This window comes from Pan paniscus, chromosome 7 (assembly GCF_029289425.2).
Source record: "Pan paniscus chromosome 7, NHGRI_mPanPan1-v2.0_pri, whole genome shotgun sequence".
Lineage (NCBI taxonomy): Eukaryota > Metazoa > Chordata > Mammalia > Primates > Hominidae > Pan > Pan paniscus.
The window spans coordinates 28523254-28540122 of record NC_073256.2 but is presented as its reverse complement, the minus strand read 5'-3'; the positions used below and the strand labels follow the sequence as shown (position 1 = coordinate 28540122).

At 41.6% G+C, this 16869-nt stretch overlaps 1 protein-coding gene and 1 pseudogene across 1 annotated transcript; both read left to right on the top strand.

Moving 5' to 3' along the window:
• Positions 1-575: 575 nt before the first annotated feature.
• On the top strand, positions 576-7106 carry LOC129398574 (beta-defensin 131A). The gene is made up of 2 exons (XM_055116262.2): positions 576-1045; positions 6952-7106. Exons 1-2 carry the CDS (start codon positions 988-990, stop codon positions 7104-7106), a joined length of 213 nt encoding a protein of 70 aa, XP_054972237.1. The 5' UTR covers positions 576-987.
• Positions 7107-13915: 6809 nt separating this feature from the next.
• Positions 13916-16812, top strand: LOC117981343 (putative gustatory receptor clone PTE01; annotated as a pseudogene).
• Positions 16813-16869: the final 57 nt, after the last annotated feature.

Below are 16869 nucleotides of genomic sequence, written 5' to 3'. Positions count from 1 at the left end.
AGATACAAAACTTAGCCAGGCATGGAGACGTGTGCCTGTAATCCCAGCTACTCGGGAGGCTGAGGCAGGAGAATCACTTGAAACCGGGAGGCAGAGGTTGCAGTGAGCCAAGATCGCACCACTGCGCTCCAGCATGAGCAACAGTGTGAGACCCTGCCTCTAAATAAAAAATAAATAAATAAATAAAGTTTACTCATACCCTCTTTAAGCATTCCCTACGGCACCCAAAGTATTCTGGTGTTTATGTTCATTTCCTTAGTGTCTAAGAAGTAATTTGTGCCTCTTTGTCAGAAATATGCTCGTGTTGCATTGCCATTTCTTTGTATATATTATTTTCTTTCCGAAGTGTATTATAGGTTCCCTAAGACCCACTCTTCTTTCTTTAATTTCTCTAAAATTACACATAACTGATGTGCAAACAATTTGTGTTAACTTAGATTTCAGTATAAAAATTAGATTATCTCATTTGATCGATTGGACAGAAAGATAATCAAATAAAAGTTTTTCTGTATCTCACTAGTCTGTTTATAATTTCATATTTAATTCCATAGCTTCAGCATGCTAACACACGGTGCCAAAATAGTAATAAATAGGCATGCTGTTGTATTACGTGCTTCTTCCTATTATCAGAAAAATAAAATGAATGCTTTTCCTCTATAACTGCTTCCTTAACTTTTACAGTTCCTCCAGAATGCATAAGACAATGCTGATATTTCAAGTCTCTCTCCTGCCTTTGCCATGGCTGTGCTTTCTACTACCTTTGCAGACATTCTGTTGACCTTTGATAAATGTACTTTAAATGACTGATAGTCGTGATGATTGCATGCTTTCTCCTGATATAAAATCTCCTTGAAACACAGAAATCTTCTTGCTCCTGAAAGGTTCAATAATCACTCAACAACTCACCTCTTCAGAGGACTGAATGTACACAGAAGTCCTCTTCATCTCAGCTACTGATTCCCTCTAACCTGCTTTACCTATTCAAACATGAGGGTCTTGTCTTTTGTCTTTGGAGTCCTTTCCTTGATGTTCACAGTTCCTCCAGGTAAGACAGAAACTTTTTTATTCCAAAGTTCTAAAAATATAAGTAAAAGAAAATGTAAGGTCTTTCAAGAGTCTGAAAATAAATTAGGCACAGGCAGATTTTACTGTACCATGAAGGCTGCTCAGAGGATTGAAGAGTTGATACTAAAGAAATAAATAAGGTGGTTCACTGCAGTGATTTAACCTATGATAAACTCACTTGAGGCCGGGCACAGTGGCTCATGTCTATAATCCCAGCATTTGGGGAGTTTGAGGTGGGTGAGCTCAGGAGTTCTAGACCAGCCCGGTGGGGGCAACAGGGTGAAACCCCATCTCTACAAAAAAAAAAAATACAAAAACTTAGTCAGGTATAGTGGCGCATGCCTGTGGTTCTGGCTACTCAGGAAACGTAGGCAGGAGGATCGCTTGAGCCTGAGATGTCAAGGCTGCATTCAGCTTAGGTCATGCCACTGCACACCAGCCTGGGCAACAGAGTGAGACCCTGTTTCAAAAAATAATAATAATAAAAAATAAACTTACTTGAGAGTTGTGTTTGATCAAAAGATGGTGAGAGGATGCACACAGAACACAGGAAATTTAAAGAATTGGAAAAATGAAAAGCGAATGATGACTAGAAGAAGGGCTAGAGGTGACGAGGTGGATACTCCACCATAACCCTTGGTTCACAGGATAAATTCACCACTGATCCAGGCAAGGAGCTAGCTTCTGTGTTCCTTTAAAGTTGAAGAAAACTCATATGATATCATTTAATGTATATGGAAATTACTTTTTGTATGGTGAGAGTTAAGATTCCACCTTAATTTTTAACCACATAACTAGCCAATTATATATAAGCATATTTATTAAATAATCAATATGACTTTCCCAAATTAATTTTAAAATTCATCAATACCCCATAATAAAAACATATTAAACTGTGGTTTATACCCGAGATTTAGATTACTGGTTGACTTATTGATCATTTCTGAAGCACATTTTAATACTTCACGATTCAAGATTCCCTCATTTATATAATACTGCATGATTCAAGATTCCCTTATTTATATAATTATAAATAATTATGCCTTTCCTCCATGAATGTTAGTGGGTTTTTTTATATTTTTATTGATACACAATTTACCTAACATTCATTGCCTTAAAGTGTTCTATTCAGTGGTTATCAGTGTATTCTTAAAATTGTGCACCCCTCACCATTATCTAATTCCAGAATATGTTTATAAGCGCAAGAACAAATCTCTCCTCCTCCCAGTCCCTAGCAACCACTGATCTCATTTTTGTCTCTATGTATATTCCTATTCTGGACATTTACTATGAACAGAATAATAAATATGTGATCCTTCATGTCTGCCTTCTTTCATTTAGCATAATGTTTTCAAGATTAATCCATGTTGTGGCATATATTCGTACTTCATTCCTTCATTCATTGGTCATCAGTATATCCCACTTTAAGAATCCACTGATACTTACTAAATGGAACACTCTAAAGGAATGAATTTTATAGTAAATTCTATCTCAATAAAAATATAAAACACCAACATTCATGGAGGAAAAGTATCATTCTGTATAATTATATAAATGATGGAATCTTGAAATACATTTTAAAATATGCTCTGAGGTAATATGCGCCTCAGAAAAGATAAATAAGTCAATTGATAATCTAAATCTCAGGTATAAACCACAGTTTAATATGTATTTATTATAAAGTATTGGTGGATTTTAAAATTAATTTGGGAAAGTTAGATTGATTATCGGTGTTGGTAAAAAAAAAATTTCATCGTATGGATTATTTAGCATATGGTTGCTTATAACAGACTCTAATGATCCATTGTGTTTCTTTTATATCAGTTGTAATGTCTCCTGTTTTATTTCTGATTTTATTTATTTGGCATTCTCTCTTTTGTTCTTGGTTAGTCTAGCTAGCAGTTTATAAAGTCTGTTTATCTCTTCCAAAAGTCAATTTTTTGTTTCATTAATTCTTTGCATTTTTTAAATCTCAAATTCACTTAGTTCTGCTCTGATTTTTATTATTTCTTTCCTTCTCCTAAGTTTGGATTTCATTTTATCTTGTTTTTCTTGTTCCTTGAGGTGCATAGTAGCTTGTTCATAATCTTACTATGTTCTTGCAGTAGGCATTTATTGCTATAAAATTCTCTATTAGCACTGTCTTTGTTGTATTCCATAGGTTTTGATATGTTGTGTTTCCATTTGCATTTATTTCAAGAACATTTGTTATTTTCTTCTTAATTTTCTCATTGACTCAATGGTTGTTCAGAAGCATGTTGTTTAATTTCCGTGTTATCTGTATAGTTTCCACAGTTCCTCCTAGTATTCATTTCTAGTTCTATTCTATTTTTGTCTAGAATATACTTGATATAATGTTGATTTTTCAAAATTTGTTGAAACTTGTTTTGTGTCTTAACATGTGGTCTAGCCTGGAGAATGTTCTATGTGATGAGGAGAAGAATGTGTACTCCACTGCTATTGCATGAAATATTCTGTAAATGTCTGTTAAGTCTATTTGGTCTGTGGTACAGATTAAATTCAATGATTATTTGTTAGCTTTCTACCTAGATGATCTGTTCAATGCTGAAAGTGGGGTATTGAAGCCCTCAGTTATCATGATGTTGAGGTGTATCTCTCTCTTTAGTTCTAATGACATTTTTAATATATCTAAGTATTCCACTAGTGGGTACATATATATACATATTTGGAATTTTTTGTACCCTCTTGTTGAATTGGCCCTTTTATCATTATATGATGGCCTTCTTTGTCCCTTTTTATGTTTTTTCACTTAAAGTCAATTTTGTCCAATATAAATATAGATGTATTAGGCCATTCTTGCATTGCTATAGGGTTATCATAAGAAAGTACCACAGAATGGGTGCCTTAAATAACAAAAGTTCATTTTCTCACAGTTCTGGAAGTTATAAATCTGAGATCAAGATGTCAGCACATTTGGTTTCTCCTGAGGCCTATCTTGGCTTGCAGCTGCTTGCCTTCTTGCCATGTCCTCTTATGGCATTTTTTCTGCGCACATGCATTCCTGGTGTCTCTTCCTCTTCTAATAAGGACATCAGCCATATTGCACGAGGGCCATACCCTGAGAGTCTCATTTTAGCTTTATCACTCCTTAAAAAAAAAAAAAAAAACTTATCTTCAAATATGATTACATTCTGAGATACTGAAGATTGGGACTTCAACATACAAATTTTATTATTACTTGTTAGCCCATAATGATGAATTCATCAATAGACTGATATGATCAAGGAAAGAATCAGTGAGCTTAAAGAAGTTTAAATAGCAACTTCCAAAACTTAAAAGCAAAGAAAAAAGAATTAAAAAGAACAGAATATTTAATAAGCGTAGGCCAATTACAAAAGGAACAATATATGTGTAATGAAGTATCAGGAGGAGGAGAAAGAAAGGAATAGAAGAAATATTTGAAGAAATTCTGATTGAAATTTTCCCAGAATTGAAAATAAACAAAATGTACATATCTAGGAAGCTGAGAGAATACCATGCAAGATAAATACAAAAAATTTAAACATAGGCATATTATATTGAAACTGCCAAAAATCAAAGACAAAAAAAAATCTTAAAAGAAGCCAGGAGGGGAAAAAATCTTTTTCTATGGACAACCAAGGATAAGATTACATCAGACTTCTCTAAAACCACATAAGCAAAAAGAGAGGAAAGTGAAATATTTAAAATGTTAAAAAAGAGAAAAAAAACACTATCTTAAAACTCTCTACTTAGCAATATTATCTTTTTTTTTTTAGACAGAGTCTCACTTTGTCACCCAGGCTGGAGTGCAGTGACAGTGACCTTGGCTCACTGCAGCCTCTGCCTCCTGGGTCCAAGCAATCTCGTGCCTCAGCCAGCCACCACCACGCCTGGCTAATTTTGTAATTTTAGTAGAGACTGGGTTTCGCTAGGTTGGCCAGGCTGGTCTCGAACTCCTGACCTCAGGTGATCCGCCCGCCTTGGCCTCCCAAAGTGCCAGGATTAAAGGTGCAGGCCATCGCACCCAACCTACCCTTTAAATTAAGGTAAAAATCCATAATTTCCTTAGGTAAACAAAAATAGAGTTTGTCACCAGTAGTCCTACCTTACAATAAAAGTAAAAAGAAATTCTTCACTCATACTCAATGGTGAAAAACTAAAACCTTTTCTTCTAAGATCAGGAACAAGGCAAAAGTGCCCCTTCTTGCCACATTTATTTAACATGATACTAAAAGTTCTAGCAAGAACAATTAGGCAAGAAAAGGAAATAAATGGCATCCAAACTGTTGAGGGGTGGGAATGAGTAAAATTATCTATTTCCAAATAACATATTTTTTTGTAAAAAACCCTAAACTTCACTCCCCCAAAATTATTACAACTAATAACAAATTCAGTAAAGTTGCAGGATAGAAAATCAAGATACAAATATCAGTTGTGTTTCTATAGCATTAACAACAAGCAACTGGAAAGCAAGTAAAGAAAATCCCATTCATGATAGCAAGAAAAAAGATAAGATACTTAAGAATAAACTTAACCAAAAAGATGAAAGACTAGTACATTAAAAATTGCAGACATTCATGAAAGAAATTAAAGAAGACACAAATCAGTGGAAAGATATCGTATGTTCATGAATTGGAAGACATAATAATATCAAAATATCCATATTATTCAAAGCAATTTATAGATTATATACAATCCCTATCAAAATCTTAATGGCACTCTTGACAGAAATAGGAAAAAGAATCTTAAAATTCATATAAAACCACAAAGGACCCAGAAGAGTCAAAACAATGAGCAAGAAAAACAAAGCTAGGGGCATCACATTTTCTAATTTCAAAATGTATTATAAAGATAGAGTAATCAAAACTGTGTGCTACTGGCATAAAGACAGACATATAGGCCACTGGAAGAGAATAGAGTGCCCAGAAATCAACCGACACTTTTACAGTCAACTGGCCTTCAACAAACATGCGAAGAATATATAATGGGGAAAAGACGGTTTCTTCAATACATGGTACTGAGAAAACTGAATATTCACATGCAAAAGAATAAAATTGGGCCTGTATCTTATACTACACACAAAAAGCAACTCAAAATGAACTACACATTTTAACATAAATACCTGAGACTGTAAAACTTGTAGAGGAAAACATAAGGAGAAACTTTCATGATGTTGTTCATGGCAATTATTTTAACTTATAAATTGTGACAAAAGGATTTGGGAAGGACTGGTAGGTTTAAAGGGAATATTTATGGGAGATTATGGGTTATAGGCTCCTGTGCATATCTCAGTAACTTCCTCAGTAAAGGAGACATGGCCTTGAGCCCGAATACGCTGGGAAGCTGGAACTAAGACTCAACTCCTTCTGACCCCTTCTCTCAATTAAGGATTCTTTTTTCTCATTTCACCAAGAACAGAGAAGCAACCAAAGATAGCTTTTCCACTTTCCCACCACCATATCTCTTCACATAATTTTATCTTTATCCATAATCTACCTTCTCTTCACTCTCTCATTCAAGGCCAACCCCTCCACTTACACTAGATTCCATCCCCAATGACTTTTTCAAGAATTTAACTCCAGAAGTTAAACATTATTTCCTGCATTATGAATCTCTACACCACCCCCAAGCAGGATAATTCATTTTAGGTAGAAATATGTGGTAATAGTTCTCATTGAAAATTCTGTACATTTCCAGCTACTGCCTCATTTACTACTCTCTTTACAGAAGAAAGCATCGTTTGTCTTGATTCAGCATCTCCACTTTTTCTCTTGCATTCTTTTGCTGTTGTTTTGTTTTTCTGGGAAAGTTCTTTAATGTTTTTAATTTATTATAAAACATTTCAGACTTTAAAAATAAAAAGTAAGTATATTGTGTCATATAATTTGTCTTCTCCTCTTAAAGCCGGAAGCTTCATTTCTAATGATGAATGTCCTTCAGAATATTATCATTGCAGACTGAAGTGCAATGCTGATGAACATGCAATTAGATACTGTACTGACTTCAGCATCTGCTGCAAACTGAAGATCATTGAAATTGACGGACAAAAGAAGTGGTGAAAATGCTAACTCCATCTTCTTCAGACTCCAGGAGCAAACACATGTCTTAAACTCTCTTATCTATGAATAATTAACATGATGGATGAAAATTATTATAATTGCATGTTTAGATGGTCAGGTGAAAATGAATATAAATTTTATAAATGCTTACACTCTATTTTCATTTGTGCATTTTAACATTTACTCCCTTAATTTACATCCACAGCCACATTGTTGTTTCACCCATAGTACTATATCTGATGTGGGGAGTAAGAGCCAGCCCCTTTTGCCCCCTGGCTCTGAGGAACCCCATCGCAGTTGGGTAAGGCACCCACGGCGATGCCGTGAGTAACAGCCAGCCCTTCTTGCGCCCCTGGCTCTTAGGACCCCCATCGCACGGGGGTGAGGCGCCCTCCGCGATGCGGGGAGTAAGAGCCAGTCCCTCTTGCACCCCTGGCTCTTAGGACCCCCATGGCACGGGGGTGAGGCGCCCACCGCGATGCGGGGAGTAAGAGCCAGTCCCTCTTGCCCCCCTGGTTTTTAGGATCCGCGGTGGCCTCACAGCCTGTTTATCATATTGTGAGTAATATCATCTCCGCTCTGGAGATTATGAACTGTTTCACAAACCGGTGTACACCCTGGGTATACAGAGATTGTACAACCCTCTGTATTGGGAGGCATATCATCTTCTTCCTCCCTGAATATTAAGAACAGTATCACAGGGGTGTTTCTACTCCCTGGTATATCGGGTGTCATATCCTCCTCTCCCATGTTGCAATTAGAAACAATATCATTGGGGGTGTGTCCACCTTCTGTGATATTGAAAGTAATATCATACTCTTCCCTCCAGGATCATGGGAACAATATCCTTGGTGGTGTCCATGTTCTGCCACATATGTAGTCCTATCACCCACTCCGCCTTGGAATGTTATTAAGGACCATCTCACACAGGGGTGTACACTTCCTGCGATGTTGGGAGTAATAGCATTGTCTTCTTCCGTGAATATTAGGAGCAAAATCACCAGGTGGATGCACACCCAGTGCTATATTGGGAGAAACATCATACTCCACCCCCTGGAGATTATATTCTGATCAATATCACCGGCTGGGTGTACACCTACTGCGATATTGAACGTAATATCATGCTCTCTCCCTCCCTGGACATTGGGAGCAATATCGCAGGTGGGTGTACACCCACTGAGGTATTAGGGCGTAATATTAGTATGAATTATACCTCATTTATTATTAACATCAATATGAATGACGGATATTAATATTAATATTAAGAAATAATTGCTAATAAAAAGTTTTCAGACTATTAATATTAATATGAATTATTAGAAGTTAATATTTCTGTTTTCTAATGAATAAGATCAATATCAGTTATTAATATCCGGCATCATTAATCATTAATATTAATCATGTATTGTTATGGTTAGTATAACTATTTAACATTAATTATCATTATTATCGGTATTGATTTTAAAAATTATATTATGGGTTATTAATATTGATAATTATTAATAATTGAGATTATTAATTGCGGTAAGTCGCATTGCGCCATTCCACCCCTCCCTCGGCAGCTCGTTTACGACCCAAAAAAGCTACACAAATGCCCCTGAGAGAGCAGCGGTAGACTGGGATAGATGAGGATGGGCACGTGGTGGAGAGGCGTGTTTTTGGGTACCAGCCCTTCACCTGCGTCGACCTTCTCAACTGGAAAAACAATACACTGCCCTATACCGAAAAGCCACAAGCCCTAATAGATTTGCTCCAACCTGTTATCCACACCCACAACCACACCTGGGCTGATTGGCACCAGTTGCTCATGTTCCTCTTTAACAGCGAAGAAAGGCGGAGAGTCCTCCAAGCAGCAACTAAGTGGCTAGAGGAACATGCACCAGCTGATTATCAAAACCCCCAAGAGTATGGAAGGACCCAGTTGCCAGGAACGGACCCCCACTTGGACCCACATGAAAGAGAGGATATGCAAAGGCTAAACCGAGACAGGGAAACTCTCTTGGAAGGATTAATGAGGGGAGCTCAGAAGGCCACAAACGTTAACAAGGTCTCTGAGGTCATTCAGGGAAAAGAAGAAAGTCCAGCACAATCCTATGAGAGAGAATTGTGGGAAGCCTATCGTATGTATACTCCCTTTGATCCCGATAGCCCTGAAAATCAGCGCATGATTCCCATGGCTTTAGTCCATCAAAGCGCAGAAGACATGAGAAGAAAACTGCAGAAGCAGGCTGGGCTTGCAGGGATGAATCCATCCCAATTACTAGAAATAGCTAGCCAGGTGTTTGTAAACAGGGATGCAGTAAGCTGTAAGGAAAACGGCAAAGAGAATGGAGGTCAAGCCCGGCGACACGCCGACCTGTGTGTCAGATGCAGCAATCAGAGGGCTCCCCTCCCAAAGAGGCAAGGGAAGGGGGCCCCTGGGAAAGAAACTCACCTTGGCTGTAAGAGTTTGCAGCGTAACCAGTGTGCTTATTGTAAAGAAATAGGACAGTAGAAGAACAAATACCCTCAGCTCAAAAGAAAACAAGGTGACTCAGAGCAGGAGACCCCAGACAAGGAGGAAGGGGCCCTGCTCAACCTGGCAGAAGGGTTCTTGGACTGAGGGAGACCGGGCTCAAGCCTCCCAAAGAGCCTCTGGTCAGAATGACGGTCGGGGGTGGAGACATTCACTTTCTTGTAGATAGCGGTGCCGAACATTCGCTAGTAACCGCCCCGGTCGCCCCCTTATCCAAAAAGACTATTGACATCATCGGAGCCACGGGGGTTTCAGCAAAGCAAGCTTTCTGCTTGCGTCGGACTTGTACTGTAGGAGGACATAAAGTCATTCATCAGTTTTGGTACATGCCTGACTGTCCCTTGACCTTTTCAGGAAGGGACTTGCTCAGCAAGCTGAAAGCCACTATCTCTTTGACAGAGCACGACTCTTCGCTGCTAAAGTTACCCTGAACGGGAGTCATTATGACCCTTATTGTCCCCCAAGATGAGGAATGGAGACTTTTCTTAACTGAGCCAGGCCAAGAGAGAAGAACAGCTCTGGCTAGCCAGTGGCCAAGAGTACGGGGAGAAGACAACCCTCCAGGACTGGCCAGTTAAGAATGGGGCCCTGCCAGTGAGGCAAAAACAGGAGCTGGTCCCCAGAGAAGCCCTTCAAGGTATCCAGGTCGGTCTCAAGCACGTAAGAACTTTTGGAATGATTGTTCCTTGTCTGTCTCCATGGAACACGCCCCTCCTGCCTGTTCCCAAGCCATGGACCAAGGACTACTGGCTGGTACAGGATTTGCGCTTGCTTCATCAAGCTACACTGATTTTACTTCCAACAGTACCTAAACCGTCCACATTGTTGTGGTTGCCGCCAGCTGAGGACAGCTGGTTCACCTGCTTGGACCTGAAAGACGCTTTCTTTCCTATCAGATTAGCCCCTGAGAGGCAGAAGCTGTTTGCCTTTCAGCGGGCAGATCCGGAGTCAGGTGTCACTACTCAGTACACTTGGACCGGGCTTCCCCAAGGGTTCAAGAACTCCCCCAACATCTTCGGGGAGGCGTGGGATCGAGGCCTCCAGAAGTTTTCCAGCAGAGACCTAGGCTGCGTGCTGCTCCAGTAGGTTGATGACCTTCTACTGGGACACCACACGGCAGTCGGGTGTGCCAAGGGAACAGATGCCCTACACCGGCACCTGGAGGACTGTGGGTAGAAGGTGTCCAAGAAGAAAGCTCAGATCTGCTGACAGCAGGTACGTTACTTGGGATTGACTATCCGCCAGGGGTCAGAACGCAGCCCGGGATCAGCCGGGATCAGAAAGAAAGCAGGTCATTTGCCATCTAGCGGAGCCTAAGATCTGAAGGCAGGTGAGAGAATTCTTAGGAGCTGTGGGGTTTTGTAGACTGTGGATCCCAAACTTTGCAGTATTAGCCAAGCCTTTGTATGCAGTCACAAAGGGGGTGGGGACAGGGAACCTTTGGAATGAGGATCCCAACAACAGCAAGTCTTTCATGAGTTAAAGGAAAAACTTCTGGCAGCCCCAGCCCTGGGGCTACCCGATCTGACAAAGCCTTTTCCATTATATGCATAAGAGAGAAAAGATGGCAGCTGGACTTTGAACCCAAACTGTGGGGCCCCGGCCGAGGCCGGTGGCCTACCTCTCTCAACAACTAGACGGGGTTTCTAAAGGATGACCCCCCTGTTGGAGGGCCTTGGCAGCAACTGCTCTGCTAGTACAAGAAGCAAATAAGCTGACTCTTGGGCAAAGCCTGAACATAAATGCCTCCCGTGCTGTGGTGACTTTAATGAGTACTAAAGGACATCATTGGCTAATGAATGCCAGACTCACCAAGTACCAAACTTTGCTCTGTAAAAATCCCCGTATAACCACTAAAGTTTGTAACACCCTACACCCCACCACATTGCTGCCGGTATCAGAGAGCTCTGTCGAGCCTGATTGTGTAGAAATGTTGTACTCAATTGACTCTAGCAGGCCTGACCTCCGGGACCAGGCTTGGGCATCAGTAGACTGGGAACCATACGTGGATGGGAGCAGCTTCTTCAACCCCCAAGGAGACAGAGGTGCAGGGTATGCAGTGATAACCCTGGAAACTGTTGTTGAAGCCAGATCACTGCCCCAGGCCACATCAGCCCAGAAAGCTGAACTCATTGCTTTCATTGGGGCCTTAGAACTCAATGAGGGTGAGACTGTCAACATTTACACTGATTCTCCGTATGTCTTTTTAACCCTTCAAGTGCATGGAGCGTGATAGAAAGAAAAGGACCTTTTGAACTCTGGGGGAAAAGACAGAAAATATCAACAAGAAATCTTTCAATGATTAGAAGCAGTATGGAAACCCCACAAGGTGGCAGTTATGCATTGCAGAGGACACCAGCGAGCTTCCATCTTGCTGGATTTGGGGAATTCCCGCGCTGACTCAGAGGCTTGAAAAGCAGCATCTGTCCCCGTCTGGGCATCAGTGCACTCTCAAGCACCTGATCTTGGATCTGCTTTTTCTAAAGAAGAAAAGGACTTTCTCCAGGTAGAGGGAAGGACAAGTGATGGAGGAAGGATGGATTCACGTACCAGTTGGGAGAGTAGCTGTGCCATAGCTGCTAGGAGCTGCAGTTATACTGGCTGTGCAAGAAACCACCCATCAAGGTCAGGAGTCACTGGAAAAGTTGTTAGGCCGGTATTGCTACATCTCGCCTTTGTCAGCCCTTGCCAAAACGGTGAGGCAGCAGTGTGTTACTTGCCGACAGCATGATGCGAGGCAAGGTCTAGCCGTTCCGCCCGGCATAGGAGCTTATGGAGCAGCCCCCTTTGAAGGTCTCCAGGTGGACTTCACAGAGATGTCAAAGTGTGGAGGTAACAAGGATGTACTAGTTCCTGGGCGTACCTACTCTGGGTGGGTGGAGGCCTATCCAACACGAACTGAGAAAGCTCATGAAGTAACCCCTGTGCTTCTTCATGATCTGATTCCTAGATTTCGACGGCCTTTAGGGATCGGCTCAGACAACGGGCCTGCGTTTTTGGCTGCCTTGATACAGAAGACGGCAAAGGTATTGGGGATCACACGGAAACTGCATGCTGCCTCCCGGCCTCAGAGTTCCGGAAAGGTGGAGCGGATGAATCGGACTATCAAAAATAGTACTATTGTCTTCCCCGCTGGATATTTAAAACAACACAGCAAGGGGCGTCAAACCAAATGCTAAATTTGAGGGAATGTTATCCTCTCCCCCACTCCCCCAGCCCTGGATATTAGAGACAATAACACAGGGGTGATGTACACCCACTGCTTTATTGGGAGTAATATCATCCTCTCCCTTCTTGGATATTAGGAACAATATCACACTGTGCGTGTAAGCCTGTCACGAAATTCAATGGAATGTCATCCTGCGCCTCCCTGGATATGACGAACAATATCACGGGGGATGTACAACTTCTGAGATATTGGGAGTGATATTATCCTCTCCCCTCTGGAAGTTAGGGACAATATCACAGGGGTAGTGTACACCCTCTGGGATGTTGGGACTAATATCATCCTCCCGCCCACTGGATATTAAAAACCATAGCACAAGGGGCGTGTACACACACTTCGATATCGGTATGAATACCATCCTCTCCCTCTTTGGATATGCGGTGCCATATTTCAGGTGGGGTTTACACCACCTGCAATATTGGAAGTAATATGATTTTCTCCCCCCCTGGATATCAGAAACAATATCACAGGGCGTTGTGAACAACCCCTGAGATATTTGGAGTAATATCATCGTCTCCCCTCACGATTATTAAGAACAATATCGTAGGGGTGGGGGATGTACACCCACTTTCATATTTGATATCATCCTCTTCCCCCCTGGATATTAGGAACAATATCAGGAAGGGTTGTACAGACCCTGCAACCTTTGCTGTCATGGAATTATCTCTCCCCTAGATAATAGGAAAAAATGTCCCTGGGGATGTGAACAGCCCTGGGATATTGAGAGTAGTATCATCCTCTGCCCCGTTGCATATTGGGAACAACATCACGGGTGGGGTGTCCTGCCTCTGTGATATTGGGAGTAAAATTTTCCTCTCTTCCCCTGGACATTAGGAAGGGTATCAGAGGGGGAGGGTGTACATTCCCTGCGATATTCAATGTAATTTTATCCTCTCCCTCCCAGGGTATTCAGAACAATATTACAGGAGGGGTGTACACCCTCTGCGATATTGAGAGTCATATCATCCTCTTTCGCTCTGGATGTTACGAACAATATGATAGGGTTGTGTACACCCCCTGCGATATTGGGAGTAAGATCATCCTCTCCCCCCAGGAAATGACTAACAAGGTCACGGGGGGGTGTACTCCCCCTGCGATATTGGGAGTAATGTCGTCCTCCCCAACCCTGGATGTTAGCAATGAGATCACAGAGGGGCTGTACACACCCTGCGACATTGGAAGTAACATGATCCTCTCCCCACCTGGATACTGGGAAAGATACCACAGCGCGGGTATACGTTTCCTACACTGGTGGGAGTAATATCATTCTTTTCCTTTCTGGATATTAGGAAGAATATCACAGGGGTGCTGTACAATTACTTCCATATTGGGAGTAATATCATCCTCTATTTTCCTGGATATTGGGCACAAAAACACAAAAGGGTGTACAACCCCTGCGATATTGGGAGTAATAGCATACTCTCCTTCCCTGCATGTTAGAAAACAATATCATCAGGGCTGAACACCCCCCGCGATAATGGGAGTCATGGTTACTCTTTCACAGGCCATTTGGAACCATATCACAGGGGGTGTTTACAAACAGGGGTGGTGTACACCCCCTGTGAAATTGGGAGTAACATCATTCTCTCCACCTCCAGATACTAAGAACAATATCCCGGCGGGAGGTGGTACAGCCCCAGTGATATTGCGAATAATGTCATCCTCTCCTTCCCTGGATATTAGGAACAATATCACAGGCGGGTGTACACCTTCTGTGATATTGGAAGCAATATCATCCTCTCACCCGCGGGATATTAGAAAAAAAATCACTCACGGTGTACACCCACTGTGATATGAGGAGTAATATCTTCCTAGGGTATTACGAATAATTTCACAGTCCGTACACACATGGTGTACACTCACTGTGATATTAGGAGTAATATCTACCTGCTAGATAACAAATAACATAGCAGGGTGTACACCCACTTTGATATTAGCTGTAATATTTTTCTAAGTTGTTACAAATAAGATCACATTGTGTACCAACATGGTGTACACTCACTGTGATATCAGGAGTCGTATCTCTGTGATATATTATGAATAATATCACAGGGTGCACACCCACTGTATTATTAGGAGTAAGATCTCTGTAGGATATTACAATTAAGATCACAGGGTGTAGAGCCACCGTGATATTAGGAGCAATATCTTTCTAGGATATTACAAATAATATCACAGGGTGTACGCCCACTCTACTGTCAGGAGCAATATCACCCTAGGATATCAAAAATCCCATCACAGGGTGTCCAATTTCCGCCTTCCAGGTTCTAAGGGATTCTCCAGCTTCAGCATCCCGAGTAGCGAGGGTTACCCGCCACCACGCCCGGCTATTTTTTTTTTTTTTTTTTTTCACTGGAGATGGGGTTTCACCACGTTGGCCAGGCTGGTCTGGAACTCCTAACCTCCGGTGATCCATCAGCCTCGGCCACCCAAAGTGCTGGGATTACAGGTGTGAGCCATGGTGCTGGGCCAAGAGTTATAGATTTTATTCATTTGGAAACACAGCTCCCATTTTTGAGTGTGCGTGTCCTTTTATGAAGAAATGATGTCAGAAAACCGAAAGATGATAATAAATATGAAAACTAACAGGCATGTGAAAAGGTCTTCCGATTGAGAATTATAAGGTTCGATTTCGTTTCCAGATAATGGGGTCCTAGCCCTTGTGTCGTCCTTTTACATATTCTACATCAATGGAAGTTGTAGCACCGTGTCAGAATAAAGTAGAGTGTATTTCACGGTTTCTTAATTTCTTTCAATTAGACTGAGATCTTTTTCTGAAAGAGAGAAGGACATTGTCATTGCATTGTATTTTTTCTGAAAAGAGTAGGCCATATTTTACTGAGATCACGGATTTGTTATATATGACGTTTTGGTCTTCTAATATTCTCCAGTGGATATTCTCTAAAGTAGTATGTACAGAAAGCCTTGAATAGCAAAAACGTAAATCACGTAATAATTCTGAGATTTTGGAATTGTCACAACTGAGAATCATTGCTGGCGGTGTATGGCCCACAAATGTGAAGATGTTCCTTGTGAATTGCTTGCATCTAGCATTAAGGGCTCGTTTTTATCTTTTATTTTTCCAATCCTCTTTCCTTCTCAAGGTGTCCAAGACACACAGGGCCACGGAATCTCACAGGTGTCTGAGAATTCCTCCTCCTGGGACTCTCAGAGGATCCAGAACTGCAGCCAGTCCTCGCTTTGCTGTCCCTGTCCCTGTCCATGTATCTGGTCACGGTGCTGAGGAACCTGCTAAGCATCCCGACTGTCAGCTCTGACTCCCCCCTCCACACCCCCACGTAACTCTTCCTCTCCAACCTGTGCTGGGCTGACATGGGTTTCACCTCGGCCACGGTTCCCAAGATGATTGTGGACATGCAGTCACATAGCAAAGTCATCTCTCATGCGGGCTGCCTGACATAGATGTATTTCTTGGTCATTTTTGCATGTATAGAAGGCATGCTCCTGACTTTGATGGCCTATGACTGCTTTGTAGCCATCTGTCGCCCTCTGCACTATCCAGTCATCGTGAATCCTCACCTCTGTGTCTTCTTCATTTTGGTGTCCTTTTTCCTTAGCCTGTTGGATTCCCAGCTGCATAGTTGGATTGGGTTACAATTCACCATTATCAAGACTGTGGAAATCTCTCATTTTGTCTGTGACCCCTCTCAACTTCTCAAACTTGCTTGTTCTGACAGCGTCATCAATAGCATTTTCATATATTTCGATAGTACTATGTTTGGTTTTCTTCCCATTTCAGGGATCCTTTTGTCTTACTATAAAATTGTCCCCTCCATTCTAAGGATTTCATCGTCAGATGGGAAGTATAAAGCTTTCTTCACCTGTGGCTCTCACCTAGCAGTTGTTTGCTGATTTTATGGAACAGGCATTGGCGTGTACCTGGCTTCAGCTGTGTCACCACCCCCCAGGAATGGTGTGGTGGCGTCAGTGATGTAGGCTGTGGTCACCCCCATGCTGAACATTTTCATCTACAGCCTGAGAAACAGGGACATACAAACTGC